Source organism: Sander vitreus, chromosome 6, assembly GCF_031162955.1.
Source record: "Sander vitreus isolate 19-12246 chromosome 6, sanVit1, whole genome shotgun sequence".
Taxonomy (NCBI): domain Eukaryota; kingdom Metazoa; phylum Chordata; class Actinopteri; order Perciformes; family Percidae; genus Sander; species Sander vitreus.
In genome coordinates, this window is record NC_135860.1 from 23609058 (window position 1) to 23623907 (window position 14850).

General features: G+C 41.9%; 1 protein-coding gene across 1 annotated transcript; it reads right to left on the minus strand.

Annotated features, from left to right (window-relative positions):
• Window positions 1-641: 641 nt before the first annotated feature.
• On the minus strand, window positions 642-13534 carry tbc1d31 (TBC1 domain family, member 31). The gene is made up of 23 exons (XM_078253535.1): window positions 13089-13534; window positions 12580-12720; window positions 12108-12223; window positions 11031-11209; window positions 10734-10885; window positions 10400-10559; window positions 9977-10177; window positions 9679-9855; window positions 9421-9500; window positions 9166-9312; window positions 8876-9009; window positions 8504-8637; window positions 8217-8396; window positions 7896-8128; window positions 7699-7771; window positions 7472-7551; window positions 7232-7367; window positions 6927-7019; window positions 6297-6425; window positions 5889-6083; window positions 5542-5611; window positions 3076-3279; window positions 642-2766 (listed from the first exon to the last, which is right to left on the minus strand). The coding sequence occupies exons 1-23, from the start codon at window positions 13157-13159 to the stop codon at window positions 2612-2614; spliced, it is 3240 nt and encodes a 1079-aa protein (XP_078109661.1). The 5' UTR covers window positions 13160-13534; the 3' UTR covers window positions 642-2611.
• Window positions 13535-14850: the final 1316 nt, after the last annotated feature.

Consider the following 14850-nt stretch of genomic DNA (forward strand, 5'->3'; position numbering starts at 1 on the left):
TAAACTTAACATCTCCAGCTAGGTTTAAGTATGCCTTCAGGAAGAGATATTTCAGATTTGGGATGGGACTACACAATAAACAAGTTCATTGATGCTTCTGAGTCATCAATGTCTCCTGAACCTTATCTTGTATGCAAAGTCAAGCTGCTGCTGAGTTTCTTCATAACAACTCAGCGTCAATGAACAGAATTCCAAAATAAACTAAAGATCTGGTAATTGCAAATCCTATTTTCTTTTGCCTTACCATGTCTGAGTTTCATTTCAGAATCATAAACTGTGTTGGAATTTGGCTATAAAAAAAAAGGCTGTGGAATAGTCAATGGATTGTTTTTCTGGGCCATTTTATGGTTGAGTGCAGCACAGAGTAGTGAGATTATATCTTTAACAGGGTGATGTTCTAAAGTGGCTGAGAAATGCCATTTTTATATAAGTCAATACTCTACGAATGTGTTTTGGCTTTTGGAAATGTTAGTCTCTGAATTACCTTTGACACAAAGGTAAGGTGCTGTTTGGAATATGTACACAAGAACAAAAACTTTCTGAGTTTGCGTCACTAGGTCTCAAATTACCACTACTGAAGTACATTGCTCATTACAATGTAAAATGCGGATACTTTTGATTCAACTGCAGTGTTTATTGCTGTGTATGTCTGTATGTTCAGTGTTTTAATGCGCATGCTGCAAACTGGTAGGCTAGCCATCAGTCCTCAGCAGAGGCTAACATTCAAACTGTACCACAATCACCAAAACAAAAAAGTGTAAAAAGACCACAAAATGACAAGACATAAAAAATGAAGAACAAACAGGTAAATCTCCTAGCAGTAAGCAAACACAGACACAGAGCAAACACAGACATGCCTGCAGTGTCTCCAACACCAAATATCATTTCAAAGCATTGTACTCTCCACAAATGGCAGTAGGAATAATTGGGATGGAAATATGCTTTTCTATTCACTTGCTTGTGTGAATACACAAACGGCCGATGGCCTTAGAAACAGCTGTAAATGTTTGCAAGACTATGAAAGTGTGGCAACGGCCTATCTGTGGTATGGTGAAGACTGCGAGTGGGGATCTGTCGAGCTTAAAGAAATGATTTAACTGATTGCTACGCATGTCGCTGTGTGTCATCTGCTGATATTGGAGGACGCTTTACAGGCAAAATCAGGTAGAACTGGAGCAGCAAGTGACTGCAAATAGGAAAAGACAGGAAGGGCTAGACAGCTGTTAGAAACTCAGCTGCTCCTGAGAAAGAAATATTTATTCATATGTAAGTTCATAGCATCATGTGTGACGTGAAATTTTGCTTCAAGACATATTCGTGTACCAAGTGTGTGTTTTTGGTTGTTGATTCAGACTGATAGAACAGAAAATGATCGACTGATTTTGCTGTATTCCTTCCAGGGCTTGAGAGTGATTTAGAGCACGTCAGGACAGATCAACTTTGGGTGGAGGGAAAGAAAAGAATGAGTGACAGGAATGGGGATGGCTGTCATTTTAGCTCATGTCAAACAACACCTGGATGACTATAGGACCAAAAGACAGAGACAGACATTCACAGGCACACCCAGTGAGGAGCAGAGTCCTACCTATCTAGTTTATGAAAAGAGACAAGTTACGTATTGTCTTGACATAAGCAGACAGACCATGAACACCCTGAAACAAACTCCCGGATATATCCAATCAAAACATATCACATTATAGTGAAATCTAACTGATAAAGCCTGTAGTGGAAGCCCTGAGGAACTAGATTTGTGTATTGCATGTTGTCTGTTTGTAATACACTACCAATGCATTCTGTATAGAGCAAATCTGGTCTTTTCTTAAAAAGGCAAAATGAAACAAAATTTGAAATCATGATTTTTTTTTTTTTTTAAAACATTTTATCCAAACCAGGTTTTAAATAAGACAAATCACACAAAATTGTATTGAAATAAAAAAATCTAAATGGAGCACCAGTGCAAATATTTAAAAAAAATGACAACCATGAATATAAAGTGTACAACTGAACATTAAATGGAATGTGGTATGATAACAAATTCAGAGGTATAATAGTTTGTATAACAAGACGTTAAACTGACACTATAGAACTAACAGATGTTTCACGTACAGCCGAGTTAGACATGGTACCGACAGTATTGTAGGCTGCATCAGTTTGTAACTGTGGTCACATCTATCACCAGTTATATAGGACTGTGTGTTTCTGGAGTGGCCATAGACAGACTTGAGTTAAAATGGATGAAACTGCCATTGCTTGCAGGAATATTATCAGAGAACCCAGCCATGAATGATGGTCGACTTGGATCTTAGAGAGTGGTGACAAAAGCTCAACAATCATGTGCACATCACATGAGGCAACATCAGAGCACCCGTTTCTGTCCTCACAGGGAACCAGAGGGCTGGTGTCTTAAACGAAAGACATGGGTATTCATGAGATAGTGTTTGATGATGCGCAGTCAACATAGTTGACTCTATTTGCGTTAATAATGTGTAGTTTAAAGGATGGTATATAAGCACTTGGAAAATGGTAAACAGAGTCTGAGTCATTGTATCTGTTGCTCGCTTGAGGCAAGAATATGTTTTTGTGACACTATGAAGACGAGAGCAGTTTGTGGTCACGGCGAGACAGAGGACAGTGTAAGGACAGACTGTGAGGAGGCAGAGCTGCCCTCTCTGGCTCTGGCCGCCAGCTTCTGTCTAAGTTCTCTGACTTCCTTCAGCAGTTGTCTCTCGCTGCTGTCTAGCTGGGCCCGGCCTCGGTCCAGGGAAACTGATACAAAATAAAGAAATAACCACAAAGAGGAACATTATTGCCACAGAAACTCAAGGTAATGGTGCTCACATTATGTAGAGCTGCAACAATTAGTGGATTAGTTAAGCAAATACTTTTGATAATCAATTAAACGTGTAAAGTCAATTTTCAAGCAAAAATGGCAAACATTTAACGATTCCAGCTCCTCCAATGGGATTTGATGCGTTTACCAGCCTTATATAATAGCAGTAAACTGACTACCTTTGGATATAGTCTTAGCCTATCACAAGCCTATAGCCTTATCTACTTGATGAATGAATGACTTACAGTTGGTGGCTGTGCTCTCTGAAGGTGAGCTGCTGTTCAGACACACCATGTTGGTTCCTGCCTGCTTTGGGCTGGTGGCAAGGTTGCGTCTGACTGCTGGACCTGCAGCTCTGCTTCCAACATTAACGCCAGTGGTGGCACTGCCTCTAGGAGGAAGTCCTCTGGTCGAACACAAGGATCTTACCCCCGTCTGTCTCTGGCCGTCTGCCACAAAGCAAACACATATTACAACACCCATATGCAACACCCAGCTTCTTGAATAATTCAACCCCCTGTGCAATATTTACTCTGTGTGCAATAGGCCTTGAATGTAGATATTTTTTTATCGCTTCTTATATTTTATTCTATTATATTTTATAGCCTTTCTATATTTACTTTTTTTTCCCTTTCACTTATTTGTTATGCACTTATTTTATTACATTTCCCTTATATTTACTACTTACTGTTTTTCTTTAAAGTGCTCATATTATGCTCATTTTCAAGTTCATAATTTTATTTAGAGGTTGTACCAGAATAGGATTATGTGGTTTAAAGGGGTGATAGAATGCAAAACCGATTTTACCTTGTCATAGTTGAATAACGACAGTTCGGTGGGTAAATAGAACATACATAGAAGCTCAAAATCCCATTGACACCCCTATCCTCTGCAAATCTCACATTTTGAAACTGCCGCTGAAAACGGGCGAATCTCAACAAAGCTAAAAGCTGACGTAAGCATCCCAAATCCTAGTCTTTGTCACGCCCCAACATTTGCATAGGCTACACCACTGACCTGAGGTCAGCTTAGTCTTCTGAATCTAGCTAGGTCATGCAGATCTCCAGAGGTCTGCTATTGAATTACTAAATTCACTTCTGAGACTTTTTTATGCAAGAAATCAACTATGTAGAGGTCAAATATGGGCCGTTTTACGAAAATTTATGGCAAATTGCAAATTTTGTCCGACTGTGTGTCGCAGTTTAGCAGGAGTCTCAGCAGGCTACGTGACAGCGGCCGGTGCTGCCTCGCCGCCCGGCGTGTCCTACTTCCTAGACTCCGGCTCGCTGTGAGCTAGCTGGATCTGCATCACGAAGGGAAGCCCGCGGCGCGCCATACCCGCGCAAAGTCACCGGTTCTGGGTTACTGGACTACAAAATGCCGAGGCCCTGATGGAGCTCCAGGGCCTGCAGCTAGCCGCGATCTTTACCCATAGGATTGAAGGGACAGTAGCAGCTAACGAAATCCCTAGCTAATGTTCACAAAAATGCATTAAATTGAAATCGGACACCATTCTTAGCTTTATAAGACCTTGGGGTAGATGTTATATAAGTGGCGTGACGAAATTCAAACTGTAAATATACTCTAGTTATGCCAGCAGCTGGCAGCCAGCCAGCTCCGCAGAGCCCCGGTCGTCCAGTAACCGAGAAACGGTGACTTTAACTGGGTATGGAGGTTGCCGCTTTCTCGTCAGACTGTGTGGAGCTCCTAAAGTCCGACACGTCTTACCAAATTTGCAATTAGACATCAATTTTTGTAAAATGGCCCATATTTGAGCTTTATATAGTTGATTTCTCGCTTAAAAAAGTCTCAGAAGTGAATTTAATAACGAAATAGCCCGACAAACAATGTATACCTTTGCAGTGTCTGAAATATGAGACCTGCTGTCTCGTCTCCAATGTGTTTCTATGGGGTTCGCTCAAACCAATCAGCGCGCAGCTCATCTAAATATTCATGAGCATACCATATTTGGAAGAAAAGCTCTTGTTCCAAATAGAGCCATATTCACAGGGTAGTTAAGGGCCTAATAAAATAGCATTCGGGCAATTTTCAGCCCAACCAATGTTACATCCCCTATTAGGACACCTTAAGGAACAGTGTGAAATACCCTATATAATCATTCTATCACCCCTTTAATTTTCAGAAAACACCATATATTTGTTGTACTGCACATTGCTGTGCAATGTGTTGAGCTCTCTGTTTTAGCTACAGAGTGAGACATCTCACTTCTATTCAATCTTTGTTGAGAGTCGCACATGCGCAGTAATTACTGCTAGCTTGTCAGTTCTAGAGTATGAGGGAGTGCCATGCTAGCAGCTAGGCGAGCATTATAACGTGTTACAAAGTGATGCACGTTTGTCTCTGAAGTAAAGGCTGGACTACAATAGAGCTGTTTGGAGCAGTTTGTGAACAGTGTTTTCTGTTGGAGATGGTGAATCCCTTTGGGGTGGACTTTGGGCTTTTTCACTTTGTAAACCTATAACGTGCACAAAAAAGATATATAACACAATAAAGGAAAGGGAAAAAGCCAAAAAGCATAATTATGAGCACTTTAATGGAAGCTCCCAGCGTAAGCCTTTCACACATTTGTACTTGTATAACAGGTGTGACAATAAAAGAAAATTGAATCTTAAATATTAGATCCATGTCTGGATAACGGACAGGTCAGCTCAAAGGCCACAAACACAACAGGTGTATATGTGGAGTAATACCTTGGTCTGCTGTAGACCGGGGCGGCTGCTGCTCCTGTAACTGGGCTCTGGAACTCATCACTTCATCCCACTGCAAATTAACAAATACGTATTGTCTAATTGAATAATGATAAGCAAACTGCTTAAATTTTCCAAATCCTACAATTTGTCTTCCGTGATGTTTCATAATTAGTATTTCAGACATTGGTCAGATATGAAGTTTCTCAGCAAGGAACACAAATCTTAAAACCAATTTCGCAATACTGATATTACAGGTAACAGAAAAGCCCATAAATGATGTCACAATAATTGTAGATAGTCAAGCCAATACATCATGTCAATTGTTGTTGTTGTTGTTGCTCAGTCACCTTCCTTCCTGTCACATCTCTCATGGTGTCAGCCAGTCTCTCCTCCTCTGCCAGGGTTTGCCTGTGAAGCTCTGCCAGTCTCTCCCTCTTCCTCTCCTGCTCGGCATCGACCTGCTGCAGGCGCTCCGCCACCTCTCTCTGCCAGTCAGAGTCCAAGCCCAGCTGGCACGCCTCTGCCAGGGACTCCTCCAGGACCTGTGTGTGTGTGTGTGTGTGTGTTTTATAGAAAGTTAACGGATAGAGGAAGAGGAGAAGATCACGCGGTACCTGTGCCAAAATTAGAGTTTGCATGCCTTTGTGGCTAGCGTGATAGTTTCCCATAAAGTCAGACCAATTTTCGAGTGCATCGAGATGGTGTGCTTTTGTCGAGATTATTACACGGGCTCCATATTGGAATGTGTCACTAACCTGCATGTTTGTCTCTGTGCAGTGTAGCAGCTCTGTGTAGCTATCACCCTCTCGTTCTGCCCTCCTCATCCTCACCTCGGTCTCCTCCTCGACCTCCCGTCCCAATCGCTCCTGCTCCTTAAACAGGTGCTGAGGGAAATGGTCACGGAAAAAAAAACTTCAGACTCACAATTATTACAATAATCATAAAGGACAACGTGATGTCATTAGATGTGTTGGTGACTATTACATCATCTAAAAATGGCTTATTTTACAGACCTCAGTGGTTGATTGTAAGAATCTAAATGCAGTATATGTGTGTGATATTCACTGATTATGATTAAAAAGGCGGTGTCTAGAGGAGGCTACAACACTCTTGAATTAGGTACAACCATGAGTGATTTCACTTCCTATAACTATAAAGTCTCAAACTTAGAGGCTGACCTGTACCTCTACTTAACGTCCAGTAAGAGAAAGCACATTTCCTTTTATGCTTCTAGGTAATTCAACTGCAGAATGCGTTCTAGATTTAGGGGAGTCATCATTGGGGTATAAATGGTCACAGAGAGAGAGGGAGGAAGGGAGGGAGAAATGAATCAAAGGAAGGAGGCTGGGAGAGAGAAAGCTGCAAGAATGCAAGCTGTTTGTCACCTGTTCGAGTCGTCTCCTCTGAGCCTCCAGCTCCATCTGTCGGACTTCTAGATCCTGGACTGCTGCAGCGGTTTCTCGCTCCCGGAGATCCATCTGTAGCACAACATAAAGATTATTGGTTGGTTAGTGCTCAAAACTGAGGGCTATTAAATCCATGATGAAAATTATTTAGTAGAAAAAAAAATGCTAATAATGAATGGCACACTACCCATGATAAAGTGAGCAGCAAAGTTCGGGATCTGTGGTATGGCTAAAGCGGGCTCCTTCATACAAAAGACTACCTTACATTGTAATCACCAGGTTACCTTTCTACTGATCTCCTGGTCTAGTCTTTGGACCTGCGAGGCTCTCAGGTCCTGTTGGTGTTTGAGGAAACGTCTTTTAGTTTCGTCCAGCAGCTGTAGCTCCTTCACCTTCAGCTCTCTCTTCATGGCTGCCAACCTACAGAGGACGGAGCAGTGTCAGCAACCAATTCTGCTAAATCTGCATCGTTCTTTTGTTCTCATGACTCAACTATGGAGGTGCGAGCATCTGGTGCTTTTTACTTTGCCCTCTGCTGTGTTAGTTTTTCCTCTTCTTGTGCCAGGATGTTTCTGCGCTGTTCCTCAGCCTTCTGCAGCAGCTCCTGTGTTCAAATCAGTCAAAGTATTCAGTTCACTTAAATTCCATTTCAGGCTTGTGTTTCACATACAGGTTAACTTTACAAGCAGGCAAAACAAAATCAATTCCAACCAAATCTATGGCTGAATTCATTTTGACAAACAATATCTACCTGTTGTGCATAATAGGCCTCCTCTTTAGCTTGGCGACGCACAAAATCTGCGTGCATAGCCGACACCTCCTGCCTGATGAGACAAACAAACACTTTTGGATATTTTCTCACTAATGGCTTTGAAATGTATTATCTAACGCTAGTTTTAGCATTTCTTATCTTATTAACACTGTGGATCTACTATCTTGTAATATCACCTCTCGCGGAGATACTCCATCTCCTGCAGTCGTATCTTCTCCCTCTCCCGGCTCTGGTAATCCACTATGAATTGGGGGTAGTGGTTGAACACGGGGTACTGGCCTTTGGTCAGCGGTGTGAAGTCAGACAGCATAGTCCTGGGATGGATGTCAGCTGGTGTGCTGCCCATGAGCCGGTACGCTTCCTTTATCATGGCTCCCAAATCCAGGTTGTTGCGGTGGTGGAAAAAATACTGGAAGCAAAAGAAACAGGAGAAAACATTTGATGGAGGAGGAGAGACGGAAACATTTCCCGACTCACTATGGGCGTGACGGAGTTACCTCAAAGTCCTGTTTCTGGGAGCAGAGCAGCAGAGGCTCACGGCAGCAGGTGATGTAGGCCACACAGGTGATGAGCAGGAACGACGGATGGTTGGAGAAGATGTTGTCAAAGAGTCGGAGCCACTCATCGCGAGTCAAAACCTCTGAGAACAAGGTCTCCAGCAGGGGCCACACGTAGAGCTAAATGATATAGAGATGCACATCACATGGAGTTCCAGGACAAGCCTGTCTCTGACCACTCGTCCACTCTTCTCCTCCGGCTGTGCGTAGCTGCGTACAGCTGTTACCTGTGAGGTGATGCCACAGTCCACCAGGTGCTGCAGCAGTTCCTTGTCATGATGAGCCAGAACGTTCTCCGCCATGCTCAGGATGTTCAGAGGAGGGTTAGGGAAGTACTCGAACCAATGCTGACCCCAATTCACTGTGCAACCAAACACCGGAGTATTCAACAGACAAACAACAAGACTTGGACTCAAGACATTCAGATGCCTGATAAACCGAGCCAGAGTTGCAAAAATGTGAATGTCGCAGTGCCATTCTCTACGCATAAAAAAAGGCACAAAAAAAGCTTTCAAATGTGTGTAGTTGAAATTTCATACACATTCATAATATTGTGTTGACTGGGGAAATGGCATTTCATAATTACAACCATGAAGTACCTATGACAGTGGCCACCACCTCGAAGCAGAGCATCGGGTTGTTCTGGAAGAGCTTGACGAAAGGAAAGGCTACCAGGGGAAGGTACTCCACCTCTCCAAAGATGGCTGCCCAGTGAGCGAAGGCAGACAAAACCCTGTGGAGCCCAGGAAAGGACTAAATAATTAATTTGTTAAAAATCATTTATATTCTGCAGAAAGAAGAAAATACGTATAATGAGTTGCAATTGATTATGTGTGTGTGTGTGTGTGTGTGTGTGTGTGTGTGTGTGTGTGTGTGTGTGTGTGCGTACCTCTGCAGTCCCCTCTGTAGCTTGTGACTTTTGATGGGGTATTTATCATTCAGAGTGAGGTAGGCTGAATGCAGACCTTTATCAGTCAGACTGCTGTACGCCGCATGGTTCTCTGGGAGACACAGCAAAGACCGCCATACAAACATCCTGCAACACAGATACACAAATGAATCATGTAAATGTTACATTAGGTGTTAAAAAGTTGGCATGATGCAGTTTTTATTCATCAGATGCATGCATGAAAGTAATATGTACCTGTATTTAGCAGGATACTCTCCAAACGCCTTGAGCAGAGCCACCAGTCTCTTCTTATTCAGACCGGCAGGTAGTTCATTCTATTGACGGACACAAAACCGCAACACAGTATTAAATACGCACTCATGCATCTGGTTAGAGCAAGGGAAATGCTTTGGGTGTATTTGTTGTGGAACATCTATGATACATAAAACTTGACATCACTCTGCAAAAAGAAAAACACAATGTATAGGAAACAATGGTGCGTGTCGTTCCCACCTCTTTATCCTCAGCCGGAGACCCAGCGGGGGGTCTGAGTACCTTCACCTGTGTCCGCCTACCCAAGCTCTTGGCTGGTCTCTGAACCGCCTCGGACCTGACCCTGACCTTTAGGTTAGACAAGTCCTGATCATCAGCTCCACCGCCAGAGACCACCGCCACCTGGGAGGGAGGAGGCTGGGGGAGGGGCACACACAAACAAATGCGTTATATGAACGCAGATCAATATCTTATAATCAACAAATGAGAAAACTCCTCCATTGTGCATCTTTGTACAATTATCACAACTGACGGTCACCTTGTTGACCTCCTGTGTGAGACTCTGAACAATGTAGACATTGATGCTGCCATTGTCCATGATGGCCACAACATGTCGGCCGTTAGGGCTGACCGCCGCCGTGGTGATGGCGTCATCATGGGAACCCATGTGGAACAGCAGCTTGCAGGTGTGAATGTTAATGAAACGCATCACGCCGTCCTGGCTCAGTACACCTAGTGTCTACAGAGGCAAAAAGAAAAGTCTCAATTATACAGGGCGCAGGTGCATAAAAGTGCAAACATATGCATACAGAGATACAGAAACAGACGATGGGCTCATTAGCATGTACAGATACACAGACGGGGCCTGTTCCAGGCAAGTGATGTCAAAGATGTGTAAAAACGAGGTTCCATAGCAGGTGAACAGAGGAGATGAGTGAAAATTCCTCGGTTGTCTGTGTACCTGGCTGGCTCCTCCGTCAAAACTGTCGGGCAGGAATTCCAGCTGTCGGACGGTTCGGACCTGCGTTGGCATCTGAATCACCCTGATCAGCTGTTTGCTGTCCAGACACCACAGGTGCAGCAGGTTGGAGCGCCCACCAGCAGCAAGGCTCTTACCATCACTGCCAACACAAGTCAGGTATATCAGTGTTTGATAAAGCCTTCTGATCCCTATTTACTTTTTATTGTGCTTATGAAGTGTTTAGAGCCAAGCAGGGTGGGACATATAGTAACGAAGAACTACACTGGAAAGCTATATAATCAATGTGCTAGTTAGTTGTTGTGATGTGAAAGACCGTGTGACAGCGAAGGCCTTGTAGGAGATCTTGGGTCCGCAGTCGGGGACAGGGAGCTGGTATTTGCAGATCAGCGTGTCGCTCTCCCAAGCAAAGATGGAGTCGTCACTGAAACAGCTGAGGATGGTGTTACTGAGAGGCAGGAAAAACACCTGCAACACAAACAACAGTGGGCCATGACAACAATGAAGAAAGAGCACATTTAGTGCGTGCATACCATAAATGCACTAGACATATAGTATATCAACAGCTTCAAATTAACCAAAAAAAAAAACTGCTTTCATTTTGCATGTTTACCCTCTGAATGCCAACAGACTGTCGGATGTTGAGCTTCCTCTTTCTCTGGAAGGTGTCCAGGTCCCAGAGCTGAGCCGTGTCTGACGACGTGCTGATGGCGTAGCGGCCTGAGCTGTGGACAGAGATGGACGAAACTGCTCCCTCGTGACCCCGCATCCAACTGACCAGCTGCTTTGTGTCTGGAAAGTCCACAGTACATTACAAATGACAATATTTAAAAACATATAGCAATAAATATACAGTACAATTCATATATATTAATAAAAGGTCAACAACCTTCACCTGTAATATACAAACCGGAGCGCCAATGGCTCCACAGTCACACATGTTTACCTGACAGAGCTAAAATCAATGTGGCCTAAAGCTTGTAGAATTCTGTTTTCTGAGACAGACAGACATTCTACACATGTATCGATAAATAAGGTTTCTTATTAAGGTGGAACAGGTAGGCACACCAACACTAACACACGTTTGACTAGCACTACACCATCTTGGTTGTTTTGGAAGCAGTCTCATGCCATCATTATACACTACATTCAGTCTCTGCATGTTCATTTTTCTGTAAGACCGCCACAAGTGGTCAGTATATAGTGGTGTACAGAATGCTTTGAATAAAGCTTCCTTAACATTAGCAGAACACATGCCAAATTTACGTGCAAGCACATTAGCCTGAGCATTCATCTGGCAACACTGTCTGTTGATTTCCTTATCATCTGATACATCATTAACAATATGATGGCCAAGATATATAATCTCATGACACACTTTAAGGGCAGTACCAGATCAAAATAAATCAGGCCTGCCTTCTTTACTTCTAACAATCATAATCTCTTATTTGCATTATATTTGCTATTGAAATCCCAACCTGTACGGAGAACAAACCTTCAAAAGTTGTTATAACCCAGCACTATATGGGCAAATGATTACCAAATCATCTGCATACATAAGGTGATTAATAGCAAGTGTCATTGAAAATTAACCTGTGTGGAAAAAGTCCTGAGAACCTAAAAACAGGGTACACCCCTGAAAGTTACTATGAAAAGAACGAAGCAATGTGTGTGGATGTGTTCATCCTACCTTTGTCAAAGCACTTGATGGTGTAGTCAGCCAGAGCCACAAGGAACTCTGTGGTCCTGCGAAGGCTGAATGCCAGAGCAGTGCAGGCCTGTCCTGTCTTCTGCACCAGACGAAATCTGCCCCATGAAAGAAGCAACGACAAACACAAGATCACATACACACTCGCTCACATTGAGACCACTTTGTTCTGCTCTAAACAGAAGGAAGACACAGTTATATTTGAAACATGATCATCGGATCATGTCCTTGTAGATGAGAAGATCAATTGGGAAGAAGATAAAAGTAGTTTTACCATATTTTTTTGCTCTAAATAGAACACATTCAGGTGAGAGAAGAGGCTATGACATATATACGAAATGTGGGCTTATGACTGTATATGGACCATAATAGTCGTAAACATGCCATAAGGCAAATCATGTTAATAAAATAGAATAGTGATAAAGAAATACTTAAAACACAAGCAGTCAGCCACCTGTTCCTACTGATGTCAAAGACGTAGATGTTGCCATGGTGATCTCCAGCCAGGAAGGAGTCTCCTGTGGTGTCAAAGGCCACATGGAGGAAACGCACCGTCTTGGCCTGCTGAGCTGTGCGGACCACCGTCACTAACACACTAAGGAAGACAAACAACACCCAGATAGTACTCAAATGAAAAGCAACACACTTGAATCATGGCTGCTCTCTAGTGGTTACAATTACACCCTGAACAAAGTGGCTGACCATGAACAAAAATGTAAAGAGGCATCCCCTGGGAGTATACAGTATGTACAGTATCATACTTGAATTGTATTAATGAATGTACGAGGAATGCAACATGTGTGACTGAACCATCCAATGTTAACGTTAGTTTAGGCTCAGAGGTATGCGTTACAGAGACATTTTACAGCATAATCCAGATAAATGTGTCACTCCCCGCAGTATCAGGTGCACATGACAACTAACGTTAACGTTAATCTCAAGCGTCGTTTAGCTATTCCCTACCTTTTGCCTGGTGTTGGTTTTCGATGCCAGACTTTCCCCTCTTCTTTGTTTCCGATGTCCGTCACTTCCATTTTAAAGAAGTCTGAAGAAACTCAGAGCATAAAACAACATTTACAATACAAAATAATATCCTCCTTACTTGACTTGCCCCAGTTTACAGTAACATGGCTAGCTAACGGGCTAGTTGGCTAAATTAACCCCATTAAAGGCGGAGCAAACAGCGCGAAATTTGAAAGGTCATGCAGTAACGTTAACGTTATATTTAGTTTTAAGTTACGGCCAGAGAGGACGTTAAGAGCAGCACCATTTAGAAATATCGGAGCTTAACAGTCCCTTAAATGCTTATCAAACGCTACGCTAACAGTTGAAATAACTACAGTTTCAGGAGATTTTGCTTGGTTTGAGGAGTTATTTTGTCGCCCAAAATTGACGTCAAAGATATACAGCGGCGTGCAGTATGGGAGTTGTAGTTCAAAACAGTTTTGAACTTACTAAATTCTATGCTTATAACACAAGGCGTGCAGAGATATCATGTTTTAAACTGAGAGTGACACTCAATGAAATGTGGTATATACATGTACCTGTACATATTTTAATTTAGTTTATTATGTATGTACAGTATATGATTCTTCTAGGTATTTTCTTTTCTGCAAATAATACATTTTGAAGTAGTCTGTGTCTCACTCTCACATTGCCTTTGGTTTGGTCACAAAGAGGTAGGCTATACTGTAGCTGCCAGGAGTCACAAGTGCAGCAATTACTACTGCACACAGCATTTCAATAACTTTAGTGCTTTTTCAACCCAACATGAACTGTATGATTTTGGAATAATGATCAGTATCACCTTCATTCACTGAGCACATGGAGTTGTAAGACCAAAAAAAAAAAAAAAGTAAAAGAAAATATTCTAACTTCATCTCTTCCTTATATCTTATTGTGGCTTTGTTTTTGTTCTGTTCTTCCTTTTTCATCTGGTCTATCTGTCAGTTTGGAAAAAAAAGATAAAACACCTGAGATGATTATCTAAATTTTTTTTTATTTTAAATGAAAGTTTTTCAAATCGTTGGACGATATATATGGTTGCTTTCATTCACCCATGCCTTTCTCTCTTTTTTCTCATTGCTGCAAACATGTAAGTCAGATCAACCCTGTTTCCTGTTTATTCTGATATAAATCTTCATTCAAAATGGACCACAAAAAACCTGAAACCTAACATTTGAGTTATGTATTTAAGTGAGAACATGAGGTTTCATAAAAAGGGATCATTTGCCTCAGCATTGTTCCTCAGTAATCATTATGCTTGTTCTTATTTACATTCATTCCATTCTAGTGGCTCGACCCTCGACGAATTTTACAAGAAGTGCTATAAATGCAGAGCAAAATCAAAATATGTTTGTGAGATAATAACAATACATCCGGTTCTAACATGTTTTCTTCAAACCAAGAGCATCATATAAACCATGTCTTTAAAATAAATAAATACATAATTATGTATTAAAACTAGATAAATATACAAACCCACAACTTGACAAAATGAATAAGAAATATACAGACCTTCATTGGTGTTGCCTGCATCTATTGTAAAGTTGTCCATTGTCAACATCCCTATAGTGTGACCAACCCAATTTATTATGACCAGTGCAATACTATTTGATAAGAATAAGGTGAAAAGCACAAAGATGAAAGGTAACTGCCAATTCACTCTGGTTGAATTAATTAGTTATTCTCTAACGTTAAGTGAATTTAACTGCGAGTAATTTTA